At 42.3% G+C, this 27,585-nt stretch overlaps 2 protein-coding genes across 3 annotated transcripts; both read right to left on the bottom strand.

Annotated features, from left to right (window-relative positions):
- Nucleotides 1–239: 239 nt before the first annotated feature.
- Nucleotides 240–2,542, bottom strand: LOC124313925 (transaldolase-like). Of its 2 annotated transcripts, none has more exons than XM_046778776.1 (9): nucleotides 2,257–2,542; nucleotides 2,051–2,123; nucleotides 1,782–1,905; nucleotides 1,586–1,693; nucleotides 1,393–1,524; nucleotides 1,197–1,322; nucleotides 982–1,118; nucleotides 710–917; nucleotides 240–526 (listed from the first exon to the last, which is right to left on the bottom strand). In XM_046778776.1, exons 2-9 carry the CDS (start codon nucleotides 2,109–2,111, stop codon nucleotides 460–462), a joined length of 963 nt encoding a protein of 320 aa, XP_046634732.1. In that variant the 5' UTR covers nucleotides 2,112–2,123; nucleotides 2,257–2,542; the 3' UTR covers nucleotides 240–459. The 2 variants fall into 2 exon arrangements, with proteins under 2 accessions (XP_046634732.1, XP_046634731.1); XM_046778775.1 differs by having other exon boundaries at nucleotides 2,188–2,270.
- A 431-nt stretch (nucleotides 2,543–2,973) lies between these two features.
- LOC124313853 lies at nucleotides 2,974–27,584 on the bottom strand. Its single transcript, XM_046778649.1, has 7 exons — nucleotides 27,553–27,584; nucleotides 16,396–16,632; nucleotides 6,492–6,669; nucleotides 4,294–4,442; nucleotides 4,111–4,224; nucleotides 3,774–4,004; nucleotides 2,974–3,668 (listed from the first exon to the last, which is right to left on the bottom strand). The coding sequence occupies exons 2-7, from the start codon at nucleotides 16,630–16,632 to the stop codon at nucleotides 3,531–3,533; spliced, it is 1,047 nt and encodes a 348-aa protein (XP_046634605.1). The 5' UTR covers nucleotides 27,553–27,584; the 3' UTR covers nucleotides 2,974–3,530.
- Nucleotide 27,585: the final 1 nt, after the last annotated feature.

The following is a 27,585-nucleotide window of genomic DNA, read 5'->3' on the forward strand; positions in this document are numbered from 1 at the left end:
GACTGTGTCTCCTCACCTGTCTGTCTGTCTGTCTGGATTACTGACCGGATGATCCGATAAAAGCGACAAGACGGACAATATCATCTGAAACTCTTCACCGATTTCTTTATATTTTAATTACTTTTAATTTTAAACCACATTTGAAACTGAAAAGTAACGGCGGATAACATTATACCAAATAAATCAATGGTGTTTCCTTAAACGATTTTTGCGTAGAGGAAAATGTATGACAGGAAAACACGTTTAATTTCTTTGTAATTCAATAGAGCAGAACCACGGAATGTTGAAACTGATCACCAAATAGAAAATAGAGACTTAGAGTATGCTGATTAATTTTAAATTAGTAGTAAAATTCTTATAACTACAATTTCCAGTTGAAAGAATAATCTATGACATTTCTTACGCTCTAAAAACCAACAATCAAGGTTGAGTTATCGATCTTCATAGGATCTGGAAATTTTAAGCGTTGAGTTTTTCGTTGATAAAGGTTTCCAACTTGACGGCGTCGACCGCAAACTTACGGATGCTATAAAATAAAAATAAAAAATTTTATGTTATATTAGTTTGTTCCCCAATTTTTTTTAACCAAAATTAAGCCGCAATTTTTATAATGCATCTAACATTAAACCACTGTTTGTGGAAACAATCCTTAACCAGTATTAACCAATCGTTATCTAACCCACAAAAAAGTATAAGGAAATCAGTATACCCGTCACTGAGCTTATCGGTAGCCATCTGATCTTCATTCAGCATCCAACGGAAAGCTTTCTCGTCCAAAGAAATGCGTTCAAGATCGCATGTTTTGGCTTGCTCTGCATCAAGTTGACGAGTGACGCTTGCGCTGCTAGCATCCAATTCTTCCAGCAACTTTGGGCTAATAGTTAATAGATCGCATCCAGCAAGAGCAGTTACCTCGCCTATCAAACGATTTGGGATTTAACTAGCGTCCACGTTTAATAAACAGAACTGTGTAGAAAATACCGGTGTTTCGGAAAGACGCCCCCATGACTACGGTCTTGTAACCGAACTTCTTGTAATAGTTGTAGATCTGAGTGACTGATTTAACTCCAGGATCGTCTTCAGGAGCATACGATTTAGTAGAAGTGTTGCTCACATACCTAGACATCGAGAAATGAAGATTTAAAAAATGGTGCTTCAAAATGTCATTACTCATTAGTCTTTAAATTCCTTCTTACCAATCCAAAATACGACCAACGAAAGGAGAGATCAGAGTAACACCAGCATCGGCGCACGCAACTGCCTGGCAGAAGCTAAACAGCAACGTCAAGTTGCAGTGAACATCGTGCTTCTCTTCTAGTTCCCTGCGTGACGGTGGTTATTTAAAAAATTACCTCGCAGAAAAAAAAACGCGAAACACTTTAAATCAATTACTTTGCGGCTTGAATTCCTTCCCAGGTCGAGGCCAATTTAATGAGAACCCTTTCTTTCTCGATACCTTCTTCAGCGTACAACTCGATAAGCTTGAGAGCCTTCTTCACGCTTCCCTCTTTATCGAAAGAAAGTCTGTAGACAAAAATCGAAAGTTAGGACATCATTCTGGAGTTAACGTCTGGTGGTCAACCACCTGGCGTCCACTTCAGTAGAAACGCGGCCAGGAACAATTTTCAGAATTTCAACTCCAAACAAGACAAAGAGCTTGTCCATTGTAGCAGCTAACTTCTCAGCATTGTCCCTAATAAATAAAGCCATCAGCTACAGTTCAGGGAACAGTACAAAGTTCTGGTGTCTTTCTTTGCATTGTAAAACAAAATTATGTTTACCCTTCCTGCTGTTTGCCATAATCAACAGCTTTCTGAACAAGATGTTGATATTGAGGCAAAGTGGCAGCAGCCAAAAGCAAAGATGGGTTTGTGGTAGCATCAGTAGGCTTGTACTTGATCATGGCTAAAATTGAAAACATTATTTAGATTTTTTCCAATTGATGACTAGATTGTAGCTGAAATATTTTGTTGCCAAGAAAGACCATAGTAATGGCTGGGTAAAACATGGGCAAGAAGATACTCAAAAATAACTGTTTAACTCAACTCACTCTCAAAGTCTCCAGTATCAGCCACAACAATTGTCATCGTTTTCAGTTGTTCCAATGCCATTTTTGAAGATTTCTATGACAAGAAAAAGTAGAACATTAAACAAGTTTAAAAACATTTAATCTTAAAGAGAACCAACAGCTCTTTTCTTTGATCCAAACAATTCAACACAGCTACAAAACATGAGGTTGGTTGATCAACGACTTACCGAATTGACTTTTGAACAGTGAATGTTATACAAACGTCCAGCAGAGAAATTGTGCGTAAGAGCGTAGAGAGAGAACGTCCGTTCAACGTGAGTAGCGAAGCAAAAAAGGAGGGCAGAAACCGATGGCCTATCTTAACGTGACTTTATTTCAGTATTTAAAGGAAATCGATCGACCGCAGTCAGTGGTAAAGAGATTATTAGAGCAAAAGAGAAATTTAAGTCCACAAATCGACTAGACCTTCACTCAATTTAACTCGGTACTTGACTAGAAACCTGTTATCGTTGGTTTTGACTTTGACAGTTCAGTTTCCATCTAGCGGTCAACATTTGTAATAGTCCCAAAGTTTACATAGATGGAGAACTAGTGAGTGTAAAATTGTAGCGTCACGGGTCTTCACGTTTTGAATCTACATCTTTTTAAAAACATCATTGCATTTTATGATTTTGGATTTTGGAAAGATGGTTAAAAAAAACACTTCTCAGAAAGACGAATTTAATAGCAGTCGTTTATCATTAGTTTCGAGGAAAAACTTTAAACTTGATCCCCCTAAAATCAGTTGTAATCAAGATTGAAATTTTTACTGTATACGTAGCAGAGATGGTTAACGTTCCATCACGCCATCAGCGGGGAATGAGGTCGCGAATTGCGATAGCGGCAATTATTGCCAAGTCTTTTGAAGATTCGGTTCAACTCGGTAATCAAAACAAAACGACTCGGACATGAATAATATATCTGTATATTGGCGTTGATGATAGGATGTAATATAGACACATAAACACGCACATATTAATTCTCAGCACGACATATATAATAAACATTTATACTCTTCTGTTTTTTTTTTCTGTTGTTTTATTTTTTATTTTCTGTTGATATTTTTGTAACGGTGTCTTTGCATATTTATCTAGACCTTGCATGACTTATTGATCGGTAAGAGCCAATCGAGTTTTGTATCTCTTTCACACGCGAATAAATCGAGTAGGGAAAAAAAACACATCAACAACAAAATTTTGGGCGCGAGGACGCACATCGAATAACATATAGGGTGTGTGTGTGTGTGTTGTTTTGTAGAGCTGATTATAGCTAGAGTGCCAGTTACACATATATAAACATCATCTTTGAGATTATGGTTGTGTTTTGTCAGCAAACATTGACTTGAGTATTGGTAGAATCATGCGATATCCCAATTTAATATGTACATTTACACCGACACGTAATAAAGCTAGATTTTTTGTCTGTCGCTTATTCTTCTTCTTCTTCTCCGAATTTGGTTGCTTCAAATGTAGAAGTAATTTTCGTAATCGTGGTAAGAGGAGGAGCGTGGAATGAGAGCCGTTTCCGATCCGTCCGAAGTTGAACTGGCAGATGAAGAACTCTCACTGGTCGAAATGTCCAGACTCTTACTCCATGGAAGCTACTCAAAACAAGAAACAAATATGCGTTAGTTACGCTATCGACTGGTTGAAATAAAACAAGCCGAGAAGAAGAAGAAGTGAAAAAAAAAAGAGTATCAAATTACCCTTCGTCTGGCCATTTGGGCGCTGTTGTCGGGATTGCGCTTCAGCACGAAAGAAAAATAGGATTGGGGGCTGGTGGCCATGTTGGCGTTGGGCGCTGATGCCGCTATGCCTGCGCTGTTGTTGGCAATGTTCCCGCAATCAAATCGCGTCTTCCATGCGGTTTGAACATTCAGCGCCAAATCGTCGGGATGTAATTTCCGTTCGTGCTCGTAGCCAGGGATATTACAAACCTGCAACAACAAAAGAATGTTAGAAATGAATTTTAAAAAGATCAAAATCAAAAAAAGGTCGATCTGTACACAAAAAGATCAAAACGGTACGGATATGAATGTTTACCTCGTAGATGGAAAAGCGTTCGATACGCTCGTTGTTGCTATGACAACGCAGCAAAAGTTCAATCAGATCATCGATGGTAGTCCGCTCCGATATCAGCAAACTTTTGTACTGAGACTGCACATAAGAAAATAGAGTTATAGAAACCCGCGTCATTCTTACGCAAATGTGTTTTATTAAAATTACATTTGGCATGAGGACGCTGTCGTGAACTCGGACGAGTCCGCCTCGTCTCATCTGGATGGAGAATCTCGATCCGCCTCTGGGATAGCAAGCCTGGAGCTCTGCCGGGCAAGCGTCATCATCCAACACCAATAGAGTTCTCACCGGAGCCCCTGCTCAAATCAATAAAGGAGAAAAAGTTAATAAAGAAAAAATTTGAAATTGAAAACTCTTCATCTCATGCGAATCGATGCGCTCGAAGACGTACAAATGTTCTCTCTTTCGCGCTTATTCTTTTTGACACCGTTATCATCATCTTCTTCCAGCACGACTGGCTTTGAAATCAACACATATTCCCCCCTTCAACACACATATCCCTCGCCCGTCTCTTAAAAACCGTATAATGTTTCTCGAGGAGACGGCGCGATGGCCGGTTAAGTTTTCCCAGGGTATCGAAATTCAATTGATAGCCGAAGCGGATGAGATAAATGGCCGTCATAGTTATATCTTTCTGACTGACCGACCGACCGACCGAAGACGAAGGTTCGGCCGGCCACTACTACTATACCCCATAGAGAATCTGGCCGGGCGTTATATTGCCAGAAAAGAGAGAGGAGTGGTTGAGCCACCATACGCGAAAAATATATACGAGTTTCGGATGTACACAATATACATACGTATCTATAAAGTTATAACTCTCGGCGTCAGAAGAAGAAGTGGATGTTGTTTTCTTTTTTCCTCAACAGACATTCTTCAACGCTTGTTTCGTATTTAAAAAAATTGATGGGGATCTTTTTTTACCGTGACTGGATCGTTCTTTTTTTGAGCCGATCCGACCGTTTTTCTTTCGTTTTCTCTTATTCCTTTTCGTCTTATTACCATCTCGAAAATGATGGAACGCGTGACTGTATACAAGGCGACTGGCGTCGCAAACGTGCGGATGAGCATAAGACTCGCGCGCCAGCCAAACCCCGCTTTGGGCGACGTTTCAATTGCGCATTGTTGGTTTATCTTTCTTGTTGCTTTGGGCCGAACCGTACTAGAGATTTCAAAAGAGTATTGTCTAATCAATTCGCTCTAGGGGGCAGGCGACCGGCGTCGAAGCCGCTTATTCGTGTAACGAGCGCGCGTGTTCATGTGAAAGAACTTCCCTTTTCCTGTTTCCTTTGCATTTTTTTTTCAATTGAAGTTGCGTGATTTTTCAGGGCCGCCGACTTAGTCATTCGAGAAATCGTCATCTGTTCGGCTCGTTGAACTTGAGGATTTCTTCAATGCCCGACCGAGAGTCAGTCACTTCAATTCGAAGAAAAACCAATAATGAACGACAGGCGGATGGGAAATGCGAAATAACCACAAAATCAGCCGTGGTTATTCGACAGAGCGGCTAATAATTTTCCCCTAGCGTTACAACTGACACGTTTCATTACACAATGTTATTTTTTAAAAAAGTACCATCGATTTATTGATTCCCTGTTTGTTCAAGAAATAACTGCTGAAGAGGGTTGAAATTTTCGTGAAGAGATTCGAATGAATAACTATCATCTCAGCGGCGGTTCCCCCAATTTGCATACAAGCTGATGGGACGATTGTTCTGCCCACCTTGCACGCCCCGTTCACGCACGCCGAAATGTCTGCTATTGACAGCACACGACTGGCAGTCGAATAAACTAGTATTGAATTAGAATCTTTTTTCTTTTTCTCCCAAATCTCTACAGACAGGAGGCAGGTACAGGACATAGCTCATATTGCTCAAAATGCTATTCAGTGATGTCGTGACTGTAAGATTTCCCTCAAAAGATACAAAAGAGAGGCCGAACCTCCCTCACTCCGTGTCGGTAGAGTGTAGTAGTTGGCAGTGAAGAGTGAACGCATATTAGCGAGCCGAGGGAATAGTAGGTGGGGTTGTCGGTTGGAGGAGGTTTCTGTTTTCCCAGTCACTTAACGCGCCATAGACGCCAACCGGCTGTCTGTTTACTTAAAACCGCTCGGGCAAAATAGATACACACACACACGCGCATAGAGAAAGCGAGAAAAATTGAAATTTGTACATTCCTCATTGTGTACAGCACAGAGACACTCCACCCCATGCATAAGTAATTCCTTCATAGATCTTATCGATCTGACATGTCTGAGGGCGATCGACCCAACGGGGTTTTTTTTTTATTATTATTTTCGGGATTATAATGGATCGAAAATCAAAAAAGTTGTGAGTATGTGCGTACCTGATTTGCGTACGCCGACCTCCATGGTGAGGTAGAAGAGTTTGGGATCGCGGTGCTTCATCTTGGCCTTGTTGAGCAGCATCATGATCAACTCCTTGCAGCTCGTCTGGTAGTTGATGACCAACGTCTTGTATTCAATGTCGGGCCGCAGGCATCGGCAGTAGATCTTCACCGTTGTCTACAGAAACAATGTTCGAGAGATATTACAATGAGAGAAAGCGTCCAAACAATTTTCGAAAATGAATGAGTGTAGTACAGCGATTTCTAACATGTCCGCCGATATCGCCTCCGTATTTTCAGAGAGAGTCACTAGCTAGCGAGAGAGAGTTAGTCGATATAACAAGACGAGAAGATGTTATAGAAATAACGGCCCTGGTGTCTATAAGGCAACTCTAGGAGAAAATAACAATTTGGATTCATGTATGTGTGTGACCCCGCTGGGTTCAAGTCTTCTCACAGGCACCTCTGAGTGTACAGGTATATAGTATACTAGGCTGGCTTTTTTTTTTTCTGGATGGGGTAGGCTTATACACATGGTAACCATTTGGCTTAGATATATAGACCACCCGGAGTGCGCGACTCGGCTTTTCTAGTGATTATTTTCCAGGTTGCCTACAATTTCTCACAGTAGCTGAGAACACACACCTATAGCAGGCTATATCTACGTATATAGTGTACTCCACACACACTTGATACCTACATATAGTCAAAGCAAAATAACACTCTTCCGACTCTCTCCCATGCTTATAAATATTTTTCACTCGACGGCGGCGGTAAAGCACAAACAATAAAAAAATGGAAGAAGAAGAAGAAAACTATCAGCATCTTGTCGGGGGTCGTACAAAAAGTTCATGTGTCATCCGGAAAAAAGGCGGTGAAAAATGGAGAATTATATTCTTCTTCTTCTTTGAACAACAATTTCACGGTTGACAATATTCAACTTGTGAGCAACAATATAAGCCATATTGGATTGACTCTTGTTGTTACTGGACTTCAATCCGGCAAGAAAAATGAAAAATAAACGGGCCCGTCCCCTCTTCACCATCACGACCCCGGAAATTTCAAACGACACTGACCGACCGGATGGCTCTCGTTGTCAAAGTCAATCCTAGCGTGAACTAGATTTAGTTTTAGTTCTTTTCTTCCAACAACAACAACAACGTCGCTATTCTAATTCCAGCTGGAAGGGACTTGGTGGGAAACGACTTTGTTCGTTGCGTTCCAAAAAAGAAAAAAAATTGCTCTCCGCTTCTTTTCTCATTTGTCGAAATCTTTCACAAGACTGCTGCGGAGAGACGACATTTCCGGACAATAATGAAATCCCGCTGCTTTATCCCTATCGTCGTCATTTGACTCAAAGTTGAGACAGTTGTGACCCAAATTGCGTCACAACAGCCTTGTAGATAATGGCTGTACGAAAAAGAAGAGATTCGGGAACAGAGCCGAAACAACATGGGAATTGTGTCCCGATGAACTCCCAACCACACCTTTCGTTCCCTCTCCTTTTGGGCAGGAAATGCAGTTACGGAAATAAAAAGAGATGATATGGTTTGATGATTGCCTGGGCTCTTTTGTTTCTCTCTCCCAAAACCAGCCCCAGCACGTAGTATCAAACGAATTATATTATACACACTATGCAATTTCCACACACGCAGTTGTAGGCCACCAGCGCGTCTCTGATTCACGTTCAAAAGGTTTCTGGGTCAAATCAAAAGCGGACGGAGTATCTCTGGCCTCCGCCTGCAAAAGATATATGTATGATTTGTGCGCAATTGAATTGTGGAGGGGGTTTTCTTTCGTTCCTACGCGGCCCGTCGGTTTCGCGTGTCACGCAATTGCAGCCACATGTGAATAATCAAAGGATGATGCTCGTCGTTATGTGCTCAGACACGCAGAACATTAGACGCAGCAGCAGCAGCGCAATTGGTGCATATCCGCACATGATGAGATTACCATCGTGTCACTTCCAGCCGTAAAATTTAAAAAAAAAAAGAAAAAAGAAAAGAAAGTTTCGATAAGATATTCGATACTACTGACTACGTTTTCCCGACTGCCTTGTATCGAATTTCCCGATGCATCTGGAGGGGATCGCAAATAGTGTTGAATATTATGTGGAATTTATTGAACGGGATAAAATGACCAGTGTCGAGTGACTTTGACGAGTGAACAAACAATGGCTTCACCGCAGTGTCGATTACCTCGTGTGATCAGAAAAATGTGGTAGCCCGAGCGGCACCTTTGGCCGAAACAACAACCAACACAAAAGATTTTCACCCAGAGGGCGAGAAGCCCTTTCGATAATCAAACACACACACAAATTCTCCTCTGACGAGATTATTTATTTATTAGGAGAAAGGGAAGACGAATGAAGAAAGTCACAGCACAAGAAGATGAAGAAGCACACGTTGTTAAAGAGAGAGAGAGAGAGAGAAATTCGTTTCTCGCGCCTTCTACGGGAATCAATTGAGTTGGAAGGTCTATAATCTAAAAGAGCTCATCCCTTTCGGTTCAACGGTAAATCTGTTTTGCCTGGCCTTTTGTTTTGCTCACGGTGCGCACATTCCGCTGTGTGCTGGGCATGAAGGTAATCGTTACGGCGGGCATCGTAATAATCAAAAAGCAAGAAGCAGTCTCACCGGACGCTTGCCGCGCATCACGATACGCTTGTGCACGAAATTATCAAAGGCGTGCAACATGCAGCGCGTCCGACCGGTAAAAGTAGCAACAAATCCCAAACGGCAGCAGCAGCAGCAATATCTACGTTTTTTTTTCAAAAAAAAATATGGCTAGTTGTTTTGCTATATATTCTTCTTCAATTCCCGAAGCTTTCGTCCATTCGTCAAGGAGCCAGCGCAATAATAATAAATAATAACTGGGCCAATGAGAAACTCGTGTTTCGCCCGCCAGGTATTCCTTCTTCTCTCCCGCTGCCAAAAGTGTTGTTATCTTCTTTTGTTTCTTTTTTTTTCTTCCAACATTTCAAATCAAGGTAAATTCAGCATAAACACACACAAAAGAACAACAATGTTCACTTTAGCGAAAATCATCTTTTGCGTGTTGAAACTGTCAAGAAAAAACGGGATCCTTCATGTAAATCGCTTCTCTTTTTTTGTCTTCGACTTCCTTTTTAAACGACGTAGAGGGGGGAACGTTCATTAACCTATTCGGTTATACGGCGCACGACCGAGTGACGACCAGACAGGAGGAACCGAAAAAATTAAGCTAAAGGAAGAAGAAGAAGAAGAAGAAGTCAAAAAGAAAATAAGTAAAAAAAAAGAGCTCGACGACCTCTGCCCGCCCGCACGACCTTCTGTGCACATACCGTATCTTCCACGCTCATCGGGAGCGTGTGATATGTGCTATTGTTTTTCCCTCCTCCTCCTCCAAGAAGCCAGAGAGAGAGAGAAGCTCATTGTTTTATTGTGCGCCAGTATCGAGCGATGCACGCAATTCGAGCGAAAAAATAAAAATCGGGAATAGGGTCGACCCGGTTGTGTGTGTGCAGTGTATCGTCATCGTTTTCGTCTGTTGACGACGACGACGACGACCCGATCTCACCCTCAATTTGTCGCTATAAAAGAGAGCTACTACTACTACTGCACACACGTTTGCATAGGTAAGAAGAAGAAAACAAGAATCGAGTTCACCGAGGCTCGTAAAATTCGTCATCTCCATTATACTCGCATGTGTGTAACGGTAGGAAGTGCAATCTTCTCACAATGAATTCGAATTTCCCTTTTTTTATTCATTTCATTTTTGGTGATCGTCACATTTTTGGTTTTGTTATTCCAACAGCCCACAAAAATGCGCAACGAGGCGCAAAGAATTTTTTTCTTATTCTTGAAGAAAAATGAATTATAGTTCGATATCCAATTGACGTTCGATTGTGTGTAGATGACGGAACATGACAATAAAAAAAAAAGAAAAAGGAAGTCGAAGTTAAAGAGAAGAAAAAAGGTCTCGATTTTCCGCCAGGTTGCCGGAACAGCAGGCGGCGATCAGTTTCCCTCGGCAACAATATACAAGACGGTTAGAGGGGGGAGAGAGAAAACCCTCACGTTAACAATATAAAAGAAGAAGAAGAAGAAGATCCCACTCAACTACAATGGCGTGTCTTTTGAATTCCAGTTAACATTTCGGTGGAAAACAGTTCAAAGTGAGGTGCGGGGGGAAGAAGTAGAAGAAGAAGAAGAAGGTGGGAGGGCAGATGAAAGTCAATTTTTCAAGACTGGAAATAGCTCGCGCGAGCCAGAAGGAGGACCAAAAAAAGAGCGGTCTCCTTCTTCTTTATTATTATTGTATTGGATTCCGACCCGACACACACACACACCAGGAAATGGATCCTTGTTAGGAAGACAGAAAATAAAAGAAAAAAAGAAAAAGTTTCTTTGCAGGACCACAAGTAAGAGAGGGGGGCAGCTAAAAAAGAAGCAGCAGCAGCAGCAGACGTTCTTCTTGTATTCTGACGAGCAGCTGCACAAGCAACAAGAACAAAATAAATATCATAAATCGACTCTCGTATTTTACCCTTATAACCGGAGCAGAAAAAAAGGAGCACGTGCCCCGAATTTCCCGTGTGGGTCGCCAGCGAAAAACTTGCATGTCGACAGAGTCAACAAAAGATATACTGAACGTATATATATACCAAATATAATCAACTGGAAAATAGGAATCTCCCAAGACATACACAAACACAAGAGCAGCAACAGCAGCAGCAGGAGGCTCATTTTTCTTATCCGCATCTCTACTTTTCTTAATAACCATCATTTCTCTTCCACTCTTGTATCTCGAGAGTTTACTATTATCGCTAGACTGCTGTTTCTGGTTCCTGGGCTCTCTCGTTTGTTTTTCCTGGCTCACAAGTTTCTGGGGGTCTAAACTGGACTACTTTATTTTCGTGTACTTCACCCCAACACACACACGCACAGACGAAAATCGTTGAAAGAGATCAGGAGCCCTTGGAAGAACCCACAAGGCTTTTCCGATAAGGCAGCGACAAGCTCGTTAAAATCATGTCGTTAACTTTTATTGTGTCACTTGCGATCTAGAAATTTTTATACACATTTCGCCTCCCTGCCAAGCCATAAGTGAGGACACGGAGCCAGTAGGGTAGGATGGTAGTAGGGCGTCGCCAACAGCCGCTCATAAAACAAAAATCGGCGCCTTCATTTCCTTATAATTGCGACCAGTCGCACAAAGTTTTTACAAGAAAAAAATAAAACAGAAAACATTCGACGGGGTAGATTATTGCAGAGTCAAACTACTTCTGGTTTCGATGTGGAAAAAAAAAGAACCTCTCACATTTCTCCTCTGGGGCGCGCAGTTTTAAAAGAAATAAACTGTTGCGATGGCGTAGAGAATCGTAAACGAAAATATGTTTGCGTCTCTTGGCCAAAACATCAGACCGATGCCGACGAGAGAGAAAAAGTTTCTCTCTTCTAGGAGCTTTCTCCATTTCGGTAAAGATATGTAAGCAGACAAAGAGATTGCACGGAAAGAGAGAGAGAGGAAGATAAACAACAAACTCTGAATATGTAACCCATGCAAAAGAAGCTATACGGCAGAGCGAAAATGGGGCCACCAAACTTGCGCAGTTCAAATGAACATGTGTGTTTGTCTCCGTAGAGTTCCTCCACTCTTCTTTTTCTCTTTTCGTGGTCTGACAACAAATAACTTTACTCGGTAAATCAACTTCACGGTTGGGTTAGGCGACGTGAGGTGGAATGGCACGATGTGTCTACAAATTGATTCACAGAAAGAAAGAAAAAAGCCTCGAGGGGAAATCTGCGAAAAACTATTTAGCCGGGCGCGCACATCCGATCCAACAATTGGTGTAAAGTAATTTCGTCGGGTAAATAGCTCCGAAAATGTAAATCATTTCCCCAGCAACGAACTTTCACTCGCATTTTTTTTCTTTTTTCAAAAGCTATTAGCCTCTGCCACTCCGTTACATAAATCGTCGCTCCATTTTCTTTTTTAATTGTTCCGTTTACTTACACACCATGAAATATGCGATACAACAAGTCGGGTTAGATTAGACCGAACCAATTCAGGCAGAAAAATAGAAACTCGGCTAGATCGGTCTTCCGGTTGCAGCAAACGGTAGATTATACAGTTTAAATATCGACCGGTTCTCCTATTATTCACAATCCCTTTGTGTCACGGGCCTTTTCTTTTCTTCGTAAACGGCACGTAATGAAGCGTAAAAACGTCCGACATAGTTATACTACAGCACACAGACTATTACCTTATGTAGCCCCCTTTCTCGGCTAGCTCGCAACCCCCCTTTCTTATTCAACACTATTTGACAAAAGCATTTAAGTGTTTGTGTAATACGAGCAGAATTTTCGTTTGTGTGTGCTCAAGTGAATTCCAACACCTGGAACTGCATTACAACTCTCCAAGAAAGGAGTAATAGCTGTTGAAATGCTCTGCAAATATTTGCCCTTTTATTCATTTTCTCCGGGGCGTGTTGTAGATTTTAGAACTGTCCAGGCATCCGATTTCGTTTTCCAATTGTCCCGTCACTCGTTAGAAATTCTCCCCCCTTATTCAACGCTTTGAATAATAATAATAATAGCTCGACATATGCGCAAACACACATGCACTCTCTCTCTGGCCCGGGCATTTGTCAGGACTGGACATCTTTGTTCAATCTTTTTCGTTTTTGATGATATCAAGAAAGAGGGAGGAGGAAAAGTGGTAGGTTGATGATACGAACGCAACGGTCGTCTTTTTTTTCTTTTTTACTTGGGAGGGGACGAGTCGTTACGGCCCGCGGGTAGACGGTTCAAAAAAACGGGAAAGAAACTTGGCGGTTTGGAAAGAAAAAGAAGAAGAAGAAGAAGAAGTTCTTATCTCGACGAAAATTACGACCGAGGAATGTTTGAGTTGCCCCGCGTGTGACGGACTGCCGAAAACAATTGGACAAAGGCTCATTTCGTGAATTGTTGTCGGAGCAATTTCCCCCCCAGCCCTGCCCACGTATAAGGGAGAGAGAAAACAAGACAGCAAAAGTGATTCCGTCCAGTTGCTGTTGGCCCAGTCTTGGCTGTTTATATTGGGACCATGAAACTATTCGACAGTCGACCGCGAAGACTTCATGTTCACTTCATTTCTTTATATCCCCAGTGTCGGCCCTTGAGGCATTCATTTACTACGAAACCCCCTTCTTCTTCTTCCTTCCCCATCCCAATTTTACCATGTCCGACAAAAGGTAAAAAAGGTACAGAAGAAGCAAGAAGAAGTAAGAAGAATCGAGGCTCTTTTTTCTTATTCTTTTCTTCACATCAAATTGTTCCCTGAAACTACTGGAAGGACGACATCACAAAGAGCAAGTAAGAAAAAAGAACGACATTCCTAGAGCTTTTGATTCTCAACTGTGGTTGCGCTTTTGTGTATGTGACTCCCATAATAATCCGTTCAACTTTGAATGCGTTTTCTTTCCCAGAACGAACAAGATTTTTAGCCTTTTTTCTTAGTTTAAAAAAAAAGGTAGGAATATTCTGAACTAATTTGTAATCCCCTTAAAATCTACTCCTCCTTTTTCTCTAATTAGAACCGATGACATCCAATGTCCAGTTTACCCCCTGTGGATCAACAGCTAAAAGCTTTTCGTTTTTTAACTAGAGGCAGCAGCATCCGAGTTCATCCGTCAGACTCCCAAAAAAGAAATGTGACCCAAGCCGGATGATCCTCCTCACACAGAGAAAAAAGACCAGGAAAAGATTCCATTTACTAGGAAAAAAGTATCTATATTTTTTTAACAAGCATCAAACGAGGGTTGCGTGTTAAAACTTTTTTTTTCTGTGTAAATACCACCGGATAAGATTTTTTCCCTTTTTTCCTCTCTGAATTTTATTTGATGTAATGAAAAGAAATAGATAAAGAATGAGAGTGCCGGAGGAACAGTGGCAACAGGAAGGCGTGCGGAGTTCTGTGTATCTCTCTCTCCCGATGAGATATAAAAAGAAAATATTACAACAATAACCCCCCTCAATGGAAAAAAAAAGATGCGCTTGACCAGTCAAGTGAACAGCCCCTTTGCGTGGCTGTGTGTGAATATTTGTAGCGTCATCGGTACTAGTAGCCATAGCCGAAGAATTTTTCGTGTTTATTTATTAGACGGTTAGAATCTTGTAAACTATTTTAGAAAAGAGTAGGAAGGACCCACTTGGTATCAAAAACCTACTAAAAAAGAAAAAAGAAACTATAAATCCTCGCCGGGAAAGATAAAACGCTTAACCAACATATTCCTCAAGGGCTGTTACGTATATAGTAATGTCCCTGCAGAGAAGAAAAGAAGCGGTTAAGTTGTTATTGTTTCAAAAGAAAAGAAAAAAAAAAGAATTGGGCTGGTGGTGTTGTTGTTGTGGCCTCATATATATTGACGGGACGCAACGTGTCCTTGAAATGAACGCGTGTCACGCCGAGAGAGACTCCTCATTTGCGGCTCCAGGTCAGTGGCGTGCCATAAGGGTCACTCACGACCGAGCTATCAAATTCTCAACTCCAAGAAAAAGAAGTTGAAAGAAAAAAAGACGACGACGACGACGCGGGCCGTGACTTTTCATCGGTAGCCAAACGTCGGCGCCTTCAAGGCGGCGTCGTTGCCGGTTGTCAAAGGCGTAACTTTCGCTCTTCGAACTTGACAGTTTAAGGGCAAAAAGTAATAAATAATAAAAGGGGGGGCCCGGGTTAAAATGAAGAAGAAGAAGAGAGTAGTCGTCGTAATAACTGGCGACCTCCGATGACGAGCGTGAAAAATAGAAGTTGAGTATATTATTAGCCATGAACTCTTTTTTTCTTTCTTTCTATAGCCCGTGCGCGCGATTTTGCACGGCGATTGGTTTTCTTTTTCTGCTGGAAACAAATGAACCATCGAAATAAAAAAAATAAAAAAAAGTAAAAAGGCCGCAATCATTTGAGTCTCAGTTCACGGGGAGACTGAAATGGAGCTATTAACCCGCGACGTGGTGATTCAAGTCCCCGCGTTCGTGATTTGTTATCCAGTTCTTTCTTTTATTGCAGCAGACCCCTTTTTTATTTTAGCCTTGGTCCTGCCTTTAGAGAGTGCACATCATCACTTTCGCCATTGTGTTTCAGTTATTTTTTTGCAACCCATTCAAGCAAGGACGTCGACACGATCCCTTTAATTTTTTTTAAAGGTTTTTACCTAGCTGCTATTTTGGCCAGCTGCTGGACGAAGTGATGAAAAAATACCCGGTGAAACACAGTCTGAATTAAGAAACATTTGCCTAATAATTCCAGAAATAGAGAGAAAACCTTTCGAGGTAGAAATGTCCGGGCATGGCGAAATTGCATTTGTTATTTTCATGGGCAAAGGGGGTACCCTACCACTAAATTACTATACAACTGATTTAATCTGGCTCCTGATTAGATGGGCTACTTTATACGCATTTCCTCTCTCTCTCTCTACGTTATACTGTTGTTGCTTTTACGACTTGGAAAAAAAAGGGCCAATGAAATCATCCGTTTAAAAGGCAAAGAAATAATTTTTAGAGTGTGTGTGTCGCCCCACTGCAAGTTCCCCCCTGGGGTTGCGATGAAAAGATGAATTGATTAGGTTAAGGTTCTTCTTCACATTATTATTTTTACCTTTGCACAAGAACAGAGAGAGGAAGAAGTTTCGTATAATTACCGCCGAGTTCCAACTGGTTTAATGAAGCGAATGATGGTATTTATATACTAATGGGAGGACTCGTCCTTTTTTTCTTTTTCCAACCAGAAAAATAAAGGAGAGAAAAAAAGATTTCTTGGGTCTTAGACTATATTATGACTATATATATAGAGAGAGAGGAGCGCCGAGTCTTATAATAAAAATAATTCCGGCCGCGATGAAAAGAAGGAGATAAGGAACGGCGTGCTGCTGGTTTTTACGTACCATCGGCGACGGCGGATGCTGGGGCAGATTGTGAGACGACTCGTTCAAACTGGTGTAGGACGAGGAGCGGCTGGAGAGCGGATCCTGGTTGCTCAACGAGCTGCAGCTCATCGTCGAATTGAGGCTGAGCGTGTCGCTCCGGCCTCCGCTGCCAACACCACCACCTCCTCCTCCTCCTCCTGCGTGATGGCTCATCATCGAGCTCCGGTAGGGGCTCAGGTGAACGTGCTTCAACATCTGCAAAATAACAACAAAGCCAATAAATGGCACAAAAGCATTAGTCATCTGTGCAACAACAACAAGTAATGGTTGTTTCTTTTTTTTCAACAAAGTTATTCGGCACAGAAAGAAAAGATTTTTTTGATTGAGCAAGGCCGTCTGCCAGAAGAAAATTGAGTGTATAATGCTCCTTTCATGTGTTGGTGTTGTTGTCGAGTGTGTGGGGGAGAAGAAGAAGAAGGGGCCGTGATGGCGTCCGACCCCGTGACACCCAGCCCAACTGTGTTCCATCCTTAACCTTTGACCAGTAGCGCAGCAGCAGCAGCGTCAAGTAAAAGCAAGTAAGAGACTCTCTCTCTTTCGGGAGGATGTGTACTAGCAGTGGCATCGCTATATCTTGACGCTATGATTGCGCTCAACCGTAGCCTCGAGCCAATTTTTGATTATGACCAAGAAAAAAAAAATAACCAAAATAACCAAAATCTACTTTTTTGTTTTTCTGTGTTGGGTAAGGAATAGACACTAACCCGAGCCGCTTATTACACACGCACCAGAGAACACTGTGGGGTGGACTTCCGGTCCAGAGGCGATTTCGGAGGACGAATCATCAGCAAACCACAAAGAAAAAAAAAACCTGGGCCTTCCTACTCCTCCGCTGTTATTTCAGTAGTTGTGTTAACTATCACGCTGTTTCATCCCATTGGTTGCTTGCACACACATCTCTTGTAAAGCAACTAATTGGGCCCCCAGATGATGACCTTTCCAAGGCTCTTTTTGTTTTTTAAAAAGAAAAAATGGGAGCTTCGAAAATTGGATGAGGGGAGGAAGAAGAAGAAGAAGAACCGTGCCGACTATACCACCGACGCTTGTTAAATTCGTCTTAACAGTGGAATAATAGGGTTTTTTCGAAAGTGTTTCGGATGCAACATACACACAACTCGCTACCTACTTATCGCCTTCACGGCTCCTGCAGGAGTGAAACAAAGAATCGGTCGACTCGTGTTCCAATTGGATTCGCTTCTGTCTCGGTGGCAGAAGAAAGTTTTCCTCTCTCTCCGCTTCATTTGATTCGAAATTGTTTTTTTACTCTGACAAAAATTGTAAACTTTACCCCCGACAACGGCCAATACAATGCAATGCAGACGACGGGAGTTTATAGTTGTGACACGACAATAACAGCAACGATTGTGGGCATTGTCTTGTGTGTTTGGAAATGTTTTGACGGGCTTGTTTGTTTCCTCCTTTTTTCTCATGTCACAATAGACAAAACTGTTTTAGGAGAGAGAGAGAGTCCAAAAAAACGGCTGTTGTTTCCCTTCGTGACGCGTCACTCATCAACTTTGATAGCCACCCACTTCCTTTCTGACTTTGTTAAAGACAATCTCACTTCTTTTTTTTTTCGGGGGCTAGACCAATAAAGGTCATCCTCCCATTCAGATATCAACGAAAAAGAATAGACAAAATAAGATAATTTCGGATGCGCATATTGTTGTTGAATAAAAATGCGTTGCTCCCCCCCAAAAGATTTCGCCTGTTTTTATCATTCCTTCTGTCATCCTGTCGGCTCTTATCCAGCCCCAACAGTCCCTCCCCTCTTCTCTCTCTCCGGATGCGGGCGTCTCTGCTCAAGGAGCAGGATGGTCGGGAGAGCTACCAGCTAGAGATGCACATTGGCAGCTTTATCGGACAGGAACATGTGTTAGGCGTTAACACTGCGGCGTTGAAAAACTGACATCCAAGACCTTCCGGTTTGACATTTTTTTTCTCCTTAACGACGACCCTCTTGACAGACTTGTTTTTTTCCCCATCGTTTTTTAATATTTCCTCTTTAAGTATAGGCGAACCCACGTGCGATCTTCTTCCTTCCCCCCACCGTTTTGTTGACAATCTGCTCCTCGTATGCGATTGAGTTACGAGCCGATGAGCGGGACGTGCGCCGCCAAAGCCAAAAAAATGTTATTTTCCGAATGTTTTGTTGGGTGTATAATATAGAACGGACTGCTGCTGCTGCTCGGCACGGGACCGTTCACAAAAAAACTCGTCTGGTGATTGGGCCGATTTCACCCAACCCCAAAAGACCCCACCCTATTTTGTTATTGTTTACCATTTTGAGCTTTCCCTCCCGATTTCCAACTTTTTGAATGATGGACGAGAGTCAATCGTTCAGCGCTCTCACTTTTCTGCGCGATGACAAACGAGAAAACCCTCCATCTAATCGACGTCGAAAGGGGAAAAAAATAAGTCGCCAGACAAGTAGACAGGTTCAAATAAAGGCTGCACACAAAAAGTCAAGCGCCGAGGCTTTCGTTTTTTCCCCTTTTGTTTACACAAGACGTTTGGGCTTTTTAAACGAAAGAGAGAGTTTTGCGGCAGAAAAAAAAGTCACGTTCGTTTTTTTCTTTTTAACGAAACCCCCCAAATAACAACCCCATCGAGCAACATGCATATAATGTAGCCGCTTCATGCTGTTCCGATCGAGGGTCAAGTAACTCAAACCCACCCCATGGAAACCTCTTCGTGATTATTTAACCGACAGCAGCTGACCAGCGACCAGTTCGTAACTAAGAACAGGTCCCTTTTTTCTTTCTTTTTCTATGGAAAAGGTCGAATATGTACTCTCAAATTGCACTGGAGCCAGCCGAGCCCAGAGGGGGGTAAAAAAGGGGGGCTAGAGAACCTTATTCCTTTAGTTGATTGTGATGTAACAATGTCCATCCACTCGAGGCGTTGTTGTTGCTCCCCACAACATTTAAATAACTCCCTCAAGAAATGACCTTAAAAATAAGTGAAGACCTTTAACAAAAAAAGAAAAAAAAGCGAAAAATTTCAGATCGAAATGAGTTGTCATAAAACATTGAAGGGCGATCCGTTTCCGCGTTGGAAAACGCGCATCCACAACAACCTTGCGCTCGATTCCTTTTTCTTTTTAAGACATCAATTCGTTCTAATTCTCACGCGAATTGCGGTTTGAATCTTATCTTGCAACCGCAAAAAGTGTTTGGGAGAGCTGGACGTTTGATGATGGTCACTTTTCCCTGTTGTTGTACAATTTCTACTCGAGTCGGTGTGAGTTTGGGGATGGAATCAAAAGAAGAAGAGGAGGATCTTCTTTCAACCGCATTCGGTACTCGGCTGTGTCAATGTCACTGAAAGAGGTATAATACACACAATATTCCAAAAAGTGGTGGGTGGCAAAGGGATCGTCGAAAACGAGGGAGCTGACCGGGTTTGTCTCGGTTCCGCTGAGATGATTCCGAAAAGGCAAAGAAGAAAAAAAATAAAAAAGACATTCCATTTTTTCGGTGGGGGCGACTTTCTCATGATGTTCCTCATCATGACATGTGCATAGACACACCCCCCAAAAAACATATGCTGCTGCACCCCCCTTCTCTCCCCCATCAAAAGACAAAAGGGAAAAAGAAAAAAAAGACGGGATAGGTTAGGGGCTTCGTAATGTGTGACGAGGACATCGTCCATTCCCACGGAGAGCAGGTTCCTCCAACAACCTGCGCCACCGCGCCCTGATCAAAGCCGTTTCGTGTTGTTTTTCTCCTACCAAGGCCTCACGCGATTCCATTCCGATTGTTATCCAATTTTAAAAAGCATGTCCGAAACATGTGTTTATCGGTTATTGAAGTCGATCGATGCTTTCAAACAAAAGAATAGCCAGCAGTAATAATAACACGCATTCATATTATTATTACTTTTTTGCTCCTATGTAATATAGATGGTGGGTTCACGTTTTTCTTCCGGAGCAGCCATCAACTGAGACAGGGTGGCTCAATACCAGATGGTCCGGAAGGAGGTACACATCACGGATGGATGATTTTTTTTTCTGGGTCTGTGTGTGTGTTCAAGTACAAGTCCATAAAGAGAATCCAGCAGAGCAAAAAAATAAAAAAAGAGTTCTTTTTTTTCAGAGGGGATGAGAACGGAAGTTAAATGGCTGGATGGCTGAGTTTTCCAAGGAAATGGAACGATCCCACGGACACAAAAAGTTTCCCTCTTTTTCGACTTTTCTCTCTCTCTCTCTCGCTCACTACATGGGGGAAACCGGACCTGCCAAGGCACTTGCAACCCTTAAAGAAAGAAAGAAAATCAAAATATAAAACACCACACGCCGCGGTTTTTTCTTCAAAATCCCATAAACGAGCTGGTGGTAGAAATATGACCGACGACTCCCAAACGACAACTAACACGACGAAAATGAGACAAGGACAATTTTTCACACACACACACACGAACACAATTGCAACGTGATAGAGCCACTACCACCACGGACGCTACTTGGGCTGTGCTCCTGTCGGGAGTTGTACTAGCTACGAATTGCACGGCACTCTGAACGTATCATGACGATTTGTAATTATCCAATCGGAATTTAATAGCTCACATCCTCAGAGACTCATTAAAAGATGATGAAAGGGAGAGAGAAACCTTTGATCCATCGCTCATCTGAGAGAGTAGAGTTGCGTTGCCCCATCGACTCGTTTCGACATGGAACGCAAGCAACTACATGCGCATCGTCAATTTGGCACGAGTACAAACTTAACCGAAATGTTACATCCGAATCGACAAGGACGTTTGCCTCACTAACTTTCTTCCACATCACATTTTGACTCGTCTTTCTTTTTTCTTTCTTTGGGCGACGATAAATAACACGCGCAGATTCTCGTCAAATGCTCGTCATAAAATCATGCGCGATTCGATGATGAATCTTTCCGCTGGCAATTGGGAATCGTAGCAATAGCTGCGATTAAAAACGACGGTTTCTTTAGCGGGTAAAGGTGCGAGCCTGTTGGGCAACATGTAGCGCGTGGGTGCCGCCGCCGCCGCCGCTTTTATATGTTGCGACATTACCAGGAAACGACTATGACGACGTCGGTGACCAAGACTCACGCTGCAAACAACACTTTAAACTCCCGACTCCTTTGTTTTTTGTTTTCTTCAAATAGCCATCGATGACGCCGAGCGTTAGTCACACGACCGAACAATTCAAAACCGCAAGGGAACAAAAAAAAAATCACGCAGGGGACATATTTTTGTGACCGGACATCACCGACATGTCGTTAAAACGGATGAAGAATTTGACATTTCAAAGACAAAAAAAAAAATAAAAAAAGACAATAAAATTATTTTTTACCTTTGTAGAGCCTTTCAATCCGAAATAAATAAAATAAAAACAATTGTCCAAATGGTCGATAACACAGAAAGTTACTTTTCCACTCCAATAAAATTCAGTTGAAAAAAAAACAAAAATGTTCAGTCACACGGTTTGCACTTGAAATAGTATTCACAAAACGAGATCCAGCGGAATCATTCAAAAGGCGCTCAGTTAGCGGCAGTGTCGACTAGCGTAAAAGAATTTGATACGCTTTTCGAGCAGCAGACGACGACAGACGAGCGTGAGATTGGGTAGAACCTTTCGGTAGCGTGGCTTGCCAGCGACTGACTGGCGAACGGAAAGGAAACCGGGGCCTATTCAACTTCGCCCGTGTCCCAATGGCCGACCCATGGAAAATCTAAAAGAGAAGTGGGTGTGTGTTGTATAGCAGCAGCAGCGGCAGCGGCAGCACCCCCCTTGCTTCTTTTTTTCCTTTTAAAAGGCTCCTGGTATATACGTAGTAGTACTACTAATGTTTAGCCTAGAGCATCATTTCTCACAAAAACTACGTAGTTATTCTTTTGTTTGTTAAATTTCGCTCCCCCACCATTTAAAAGTGTGCTGGATGGACGGCCGGAGAAACCCATATCTGGGTAAAATGTACCTGCTACTGGATCCTCTTATGACGTAGATTTCCGACAGGACGCGCACACAAACACACACACACAAGAAATGGAGAAAAAGAAGAGCATTTACCCCAGAAAAAGAAGAGCTCGTCCACGGAATAACAATAAAGTCATTAAAAAGAAAAAATACGGCCGGCTCTTGTCCAACACTCACATCTTCATTATGCAAATAAGCCCGTTAGGTTTTTCTATACATCATCATCGGAAAAAAGACCGCGCGACTAGCCTAATTGAAACGACCGCTTTGGTACACAGTATAATGATGATGGCCTCTTTCCCAGTTGCAGATTCCAACCCGTTCTCTCTCGACAGATCATTTCAAACGTGTCACAAAAATTCTCAACATTCCATTTTTCTTTTGTGTTTGTTTCACAGTCGTCTAATTCGTGTGAAAAAACAGACGACGGTGTGATGATGGCGACTCTATATTATAAGCTACACTTTATAGTGTGTGCATAGGGGGGGAGGAGGTTGGGTGTGCTGAGGAATGCGGCAATGAGGTCGGCAAAGGTGAGTGATTATTAGAATAATGACACGACGCGACCGAAACGCAGGCGACGCGACTATTTCTCTCTCCGCACCTCTCGCCACCAGCGCACGGGACGGTTGTTGTTGTTTCTCCCTCTCCTGCGTGTAAAGCTTTTTCGGTTCGGCGGCACCTGTGCTCATCGCGGTACCTCTCGATTTGATTGCTGCCTTTTTTTTCTTCTTCTTCTTCCCTTTATATACGACCACGGGCTATGAAACACTCTCTCGATGGCTGACAGCAAAACAGGAAAAGGAAGGTTAAAATAAAAAAAAAAAAGGGGACCGGTCCTTCAGTATAGGAACTTTTGGGCTTTAAATTTTTTCTTTTTTTTTTTCTTTTTAAAAGGCAAAAACAGAAATTATTATGGCCTCCAGGCTGTTGTTGTAGGGGGAAAAAGAGAACAATCAGCTGTTAATTCGGTTGCGAGGTCTTAAAAAGTCAAGAAGAAAGAAAGAAAATCGGCGATCGGTTATGCATTTTTGCGGTTCCAACAGTCGCTGATGTCATTCAAGAACACGGAACCACAAGGGCCAATGTTTAACACACTTTGTCGGGTTCTCGATTTCGTTAGTGTCCAGGAAAAGAACAAAAACAATGAATTTTCTCGATAGGCATCCCGGAATCGTTGAGTATTCAATTGCCATTCAATCACTTTTATAACCAGTCGGCCATCAATCCTTGAAGGATACAACAACCAGAAAACATGTAAATCTTAACTGGTATTATATACGTATATACTGAATCGATTAGCGGTGGTTCTCTCATGGCTTTGTCTTGTCCCTACGGAAACGTTTGATTGACTGCAGCTTATTTTTCTTCTCTTCCTGTTGTTTTGGGATATTTTACCTTTTCTTCTTTTGTTTTTTTGTTTCTTGTTGTTCCTGGCTGTTGTTGCGTTACGGTCCGCCGTATCCCGCCACCCGTTATGCAAATCAGATTGCATGCCGGTAAGCTGCTGTTCCCCTCAAAACCATAGGCTACGAGAACGAAACCCCCCCAAAAAGTGAAGGAAACCAACCGAGCCAAAAGACAAAAGGAGAACTTTACCAGACGGCGATACACAAGTGACGCGCGGGCGTTTCTCGTCCATCACGTCAAGTAAAATCCTTTCAAACATTTCTTTAATTTTAATTTTTATTTCTACCCCAAAGACTGAGAATTGACTGTCGCATCGTTCATTGTGTTTCGGCTAAAATTGTGTGACTGTGTGAGAGAAAAACAAGGAGCCGATACAATTATACACAAAATATCATCTCGAGAGCCTCTCTGTTTCAATGATTCTTGGAAATAAACTCGTCGAAAATCTGTTTACGTTATTATTACAAGTTCCATTTTTTTGTTTCAAGTGCACTGCGCAAGTCGTCCCCCACCGAAAAATACATTAAGCGCAATATACACCACACAAGTTTCGAGTTACGGGCTTTTGAGTTTTCGGGCTGTTTTGGGTCAACACCGAAATGTTGATCCAAAGAAGACACAAATTCTGCGTCGTGAAAATTCGGTCTTTCGGCCAGCTCAGACAGCTGCTGCTTGCTACACTCCACAAATCCCTTAAGTTATGCTCGTACGCGTCACAAGTTATTACAGTCCGCGTATTGAATTTGAATTTATTGTTGCTACTGTAGAAATATTTAGCCGCCCGTATAACACTGCGTCAGGAAGACTTAGAAGAGTTATTTTTCTCTCCAAAAAAGGGGAGAAAAAAAAACCCTCCCATTTCTTTTTTTTTTTTTTCAACAGTATTGTGTAGACTGATTTGTATGAAAAATAATCGGCTTATCAATTCTTTTTAGATTTTCAACCCCTCCACTTCAGCTCCAGCTCCAGCCAGAAGAAGAAAAAAACTACTGCAACCCTAACCTACGAGTTTTATTGATTCTACCAAAGAAAATACGCAGAGAAAATAAAGTCTGGCGCGTGATACCGAAAACGATACGGTACGTACGGCCGACAACCCTTATATCCAGTGTTTGTCGCAGGATGGACAGTCGTGTGTCTCTTAAGAGCTGCAATAAAGGGGAGCGACTAACCGAATAAAGAAAGGGACTCTATAGCCCATAGCAAACGTAATAACACACTCAAGTAAGAAGAATCGTCAAGTTCAGAAGAAATAATATGGCCGCGAGATATCTGGCTAGTCAAGCAGGCACGTGGTTAAGCGTCCATCCGGAGAGGAACGTCCAAAGGAAATGGAAAAGCGGTCGAATATAGAAGAATAAGAAGAAATACAAACGATTACCAACATGGGGCTTGTGCTGCAATGCCCAAAAAGAAGCAGCACGCTCTTTTTATTTTTAACCAAAAAGGAAAACCGAGTTCATCCGCACAGGTCACGGCACACGCAACGTTAATACAACACGAGACTAAGAAAAATAGCTGACCGTTCATTATTACCCGAAAAAATTCTACGACATCCGGACGGGGGGCGAAAGAAGAAGAAGAAGAACAAACTTTTTTTGTTTCTTGTACGCGCTCACGTGCCCACACGTCACTTACATGCACTAAGTTGACTCAAAAAGATTTTTCCTACCGAAATCGGCCAAGGAAGGAGCAGGCGCACACACACAACAGGAAGCGAAATTAACAAGAAAATACGGGCCACCATGTCGGCCGGCGGACAGACACCCGAAAGAGTCACAACCCACAAGCCCACAAGAGAACGAAACATGGAGAAACATATGAGTAATGAAGCGATTCCGGTCCCCGGACTGTATATAAGCTGACTTGTACACACTCACATATGGAGAAGACTCAGACAAATAAATCACATCACCCAACAACAAAAATAAGTTATTTTTGGACGGCTACCACTTAGTCTAACGTAGACAATGTTAGAAGCCAGCCCAAATAGAAAAGAAATACAGAACTAAAGTATTTCTACTCTCCGAGGACTGCTGTTTTGTAGAAATTAAAGTGCTAAATCGCAGTAAATACAAACAAGAAGTAGTACGATACCATTATGGAGATCCACTGGGACGTATCGGAATGACGAATTGACGAGAGAGAGAGAGAGAAAACCCAGTCTGGTGTCGCCGGTTCAACGCGCCGACAGATTATTGAAGAAAAAACCGCCTGTCTAATGTCTATGGTAAGGTGCAGACGAATGCGTGGGTGCCATTCAGGCGACTAATAATGAAACGACAATAGCCAAAAAAGTGTTTCGAACCTACTGAGCAAATATTTAACCTTCTCCTTTTGAAAGGGTGGGGGGAGAGGTGAGCAGCAAAGGAGAAAAAGAAAAAAAAAAGGTGTTTCTTCGATGATCACACCGATGCCTATCCGGCGGGGCATATCATCGTCTGTAGTTCTCTGTTGCTGTTGTCAAAGGGCTATGTGGCTCTTCCTCTTCATTCTTTTCTTTTTCTACTTTACTTTTTCTTTTTTAACTTATTTACTTACTATGAGGAGGAGGGAAAGAGTCTACTACTACACACTTTGTGCACGGCTTGAATAGATTCTCGGTCTGGTGAGCCGTAAAAATAGCAATGTCATGAGGGTCCGGCGACTAGGAAACGCAGGATTTATTGCTCCCTATTGACAAGGATAACAGCTACTGCCCACATTCCTCTCGTTCAACACTCACACAATCATCACAGAATATAACCGTTTAGTACCCCCCTGCCACACAATATAACAAATACGTTTTTTTTTTCTCGTTGCATTCTCTAAGCTGTAGGAATCGATATGTGTAATGTGCGGGGGCACGGTCGGCCTCGAAGGCCTCCATTTGATTTAGAGTGGAGCAGCCATCGATCCAAGGATTCGGAATCTGATTAGGTGGAGGAATAAGTAATGAAGACTCGAGACGGATATTATATTGACTAGGGTTTGAAGGGAAACAGCTGCACACGAAGGTTTGCCAAAAGGATCTCCCGAATTTATAAATGTGGACGTCGGGAGACAAAGAGCGAAAAAGGGGTTTGTGAGCTGCTGGGAGAGCCGATAGACCTTCGACTAATTGATTTCCCGACTCTCGTATATATCGACGGAATAGACACACACAAAGGCTGGAGAGATACACCGCAGACTCGGCGACCGTGGAAACCGCACGCCTTGAATTGACAGGAAGCACGCAGGGCCCATTCAGATTTCAAGATTTTCTGTCCTCTCTCTCCCTTCCAGTTCCGCCAATATAACCACCATAGGCTCTTGGCGGAAAAGCATCAGCCCTGAAATTGATTTAGCCGTTTGACCCGTGGAGAAACGACTCTAATGTATGGAAAAACGAGAACGGCTCAGCAGCAGAGACGAATGTCTTATGAGGCGGTATAAATCACACGGCCAACAACATCAGTGAAGTGGAGTCTATTTAGTAACTCAGGAAGTGCCGGTGTGAAAGCGGCAAGACCCTCTTGGTGGGAAAAGTTGTCCAAGTTGCACTTTGCTTCAAGTGTGTCAATCAAATATTTCTGAATTTGATTGTTTAGACATACAAAGTTTCGAGGTACAAAAACAGGCCTGATCTGTAGTAACACACGTGAGCTATTTAATAAACCCTGACTAAGAAAAACAGCAAGAGAAAACAGTTTCAGCCAACTGCATGGCCCAGGAATAATCGTATTCCGTACTCCGCAACGATTTATAATAAACGGCGAAAAAGAATAGAGATGAATTTGTCCTACCTTTAAGTATGGGAAATACAGCCAGGCTTTCAC

The sequence above is a fragment of the Daphnia pulicaria genome, chromosome 10 (assembly GCF_021234035.1).
Source record: "Daphnia pulicaria isolate SC F1-1A chromosome 10, SC_F0-13Bv2, whole genome shotgun sequence".
NCBI lineage: Eukaryota > Metazoa > Arthropoda > Branchiopoda > Diplostraca > Daphniidae > Daphnia > Daphnia pulicaria.

Excerpts from the sequence above, each read along its gene's own strand:
- LOC124313925 (XM_046778775.1), bottom strand. The coding sequence starts at position 2,232 with ATGTTTTGTAGCTGTGTTGAATTGTTTGGATCAAAGAAAAGAGCT. Across the intron at positions 1,694-1,781 it reads TATGGCAAACAGCAGGAAGG|GGACAATGCTGAGAAGTTAG; the intron begins GTAAACATAATT and ends TTTATTTATTAG. Across the intron at positions 1,525-1,585 it reads TCTACTGAAGTGGACGCCAG|ACTTTCTTTCGATAAAGAGG; the intron begins GTGGTTGACCAC and ends TTTTGTCTACAG.
- LOC124313853 (XM_046778649.1), bottom strand. The coding sequence starts at position 16,632 with ATGTTGAAGCACGTTCACCTGAGCCCCTACCGGAGCTCGATGATGAGC. Across the intron at positions 6,670-16,395 it reads AGCATCCGCCGTCGCCGATG|ACAACGGTGAAGATCTACTG; the intron begins GTACGTAAAAAC and ends TTGTTTCTGTAG. Across the intron at positions 4,443-6,491 it reads GGTCGGCGTACGCAAATCAG|GGGCTCCGGTGAGAACTCTA; the intron begins GTACGCACATAC and ends TGATTTGAGCAG.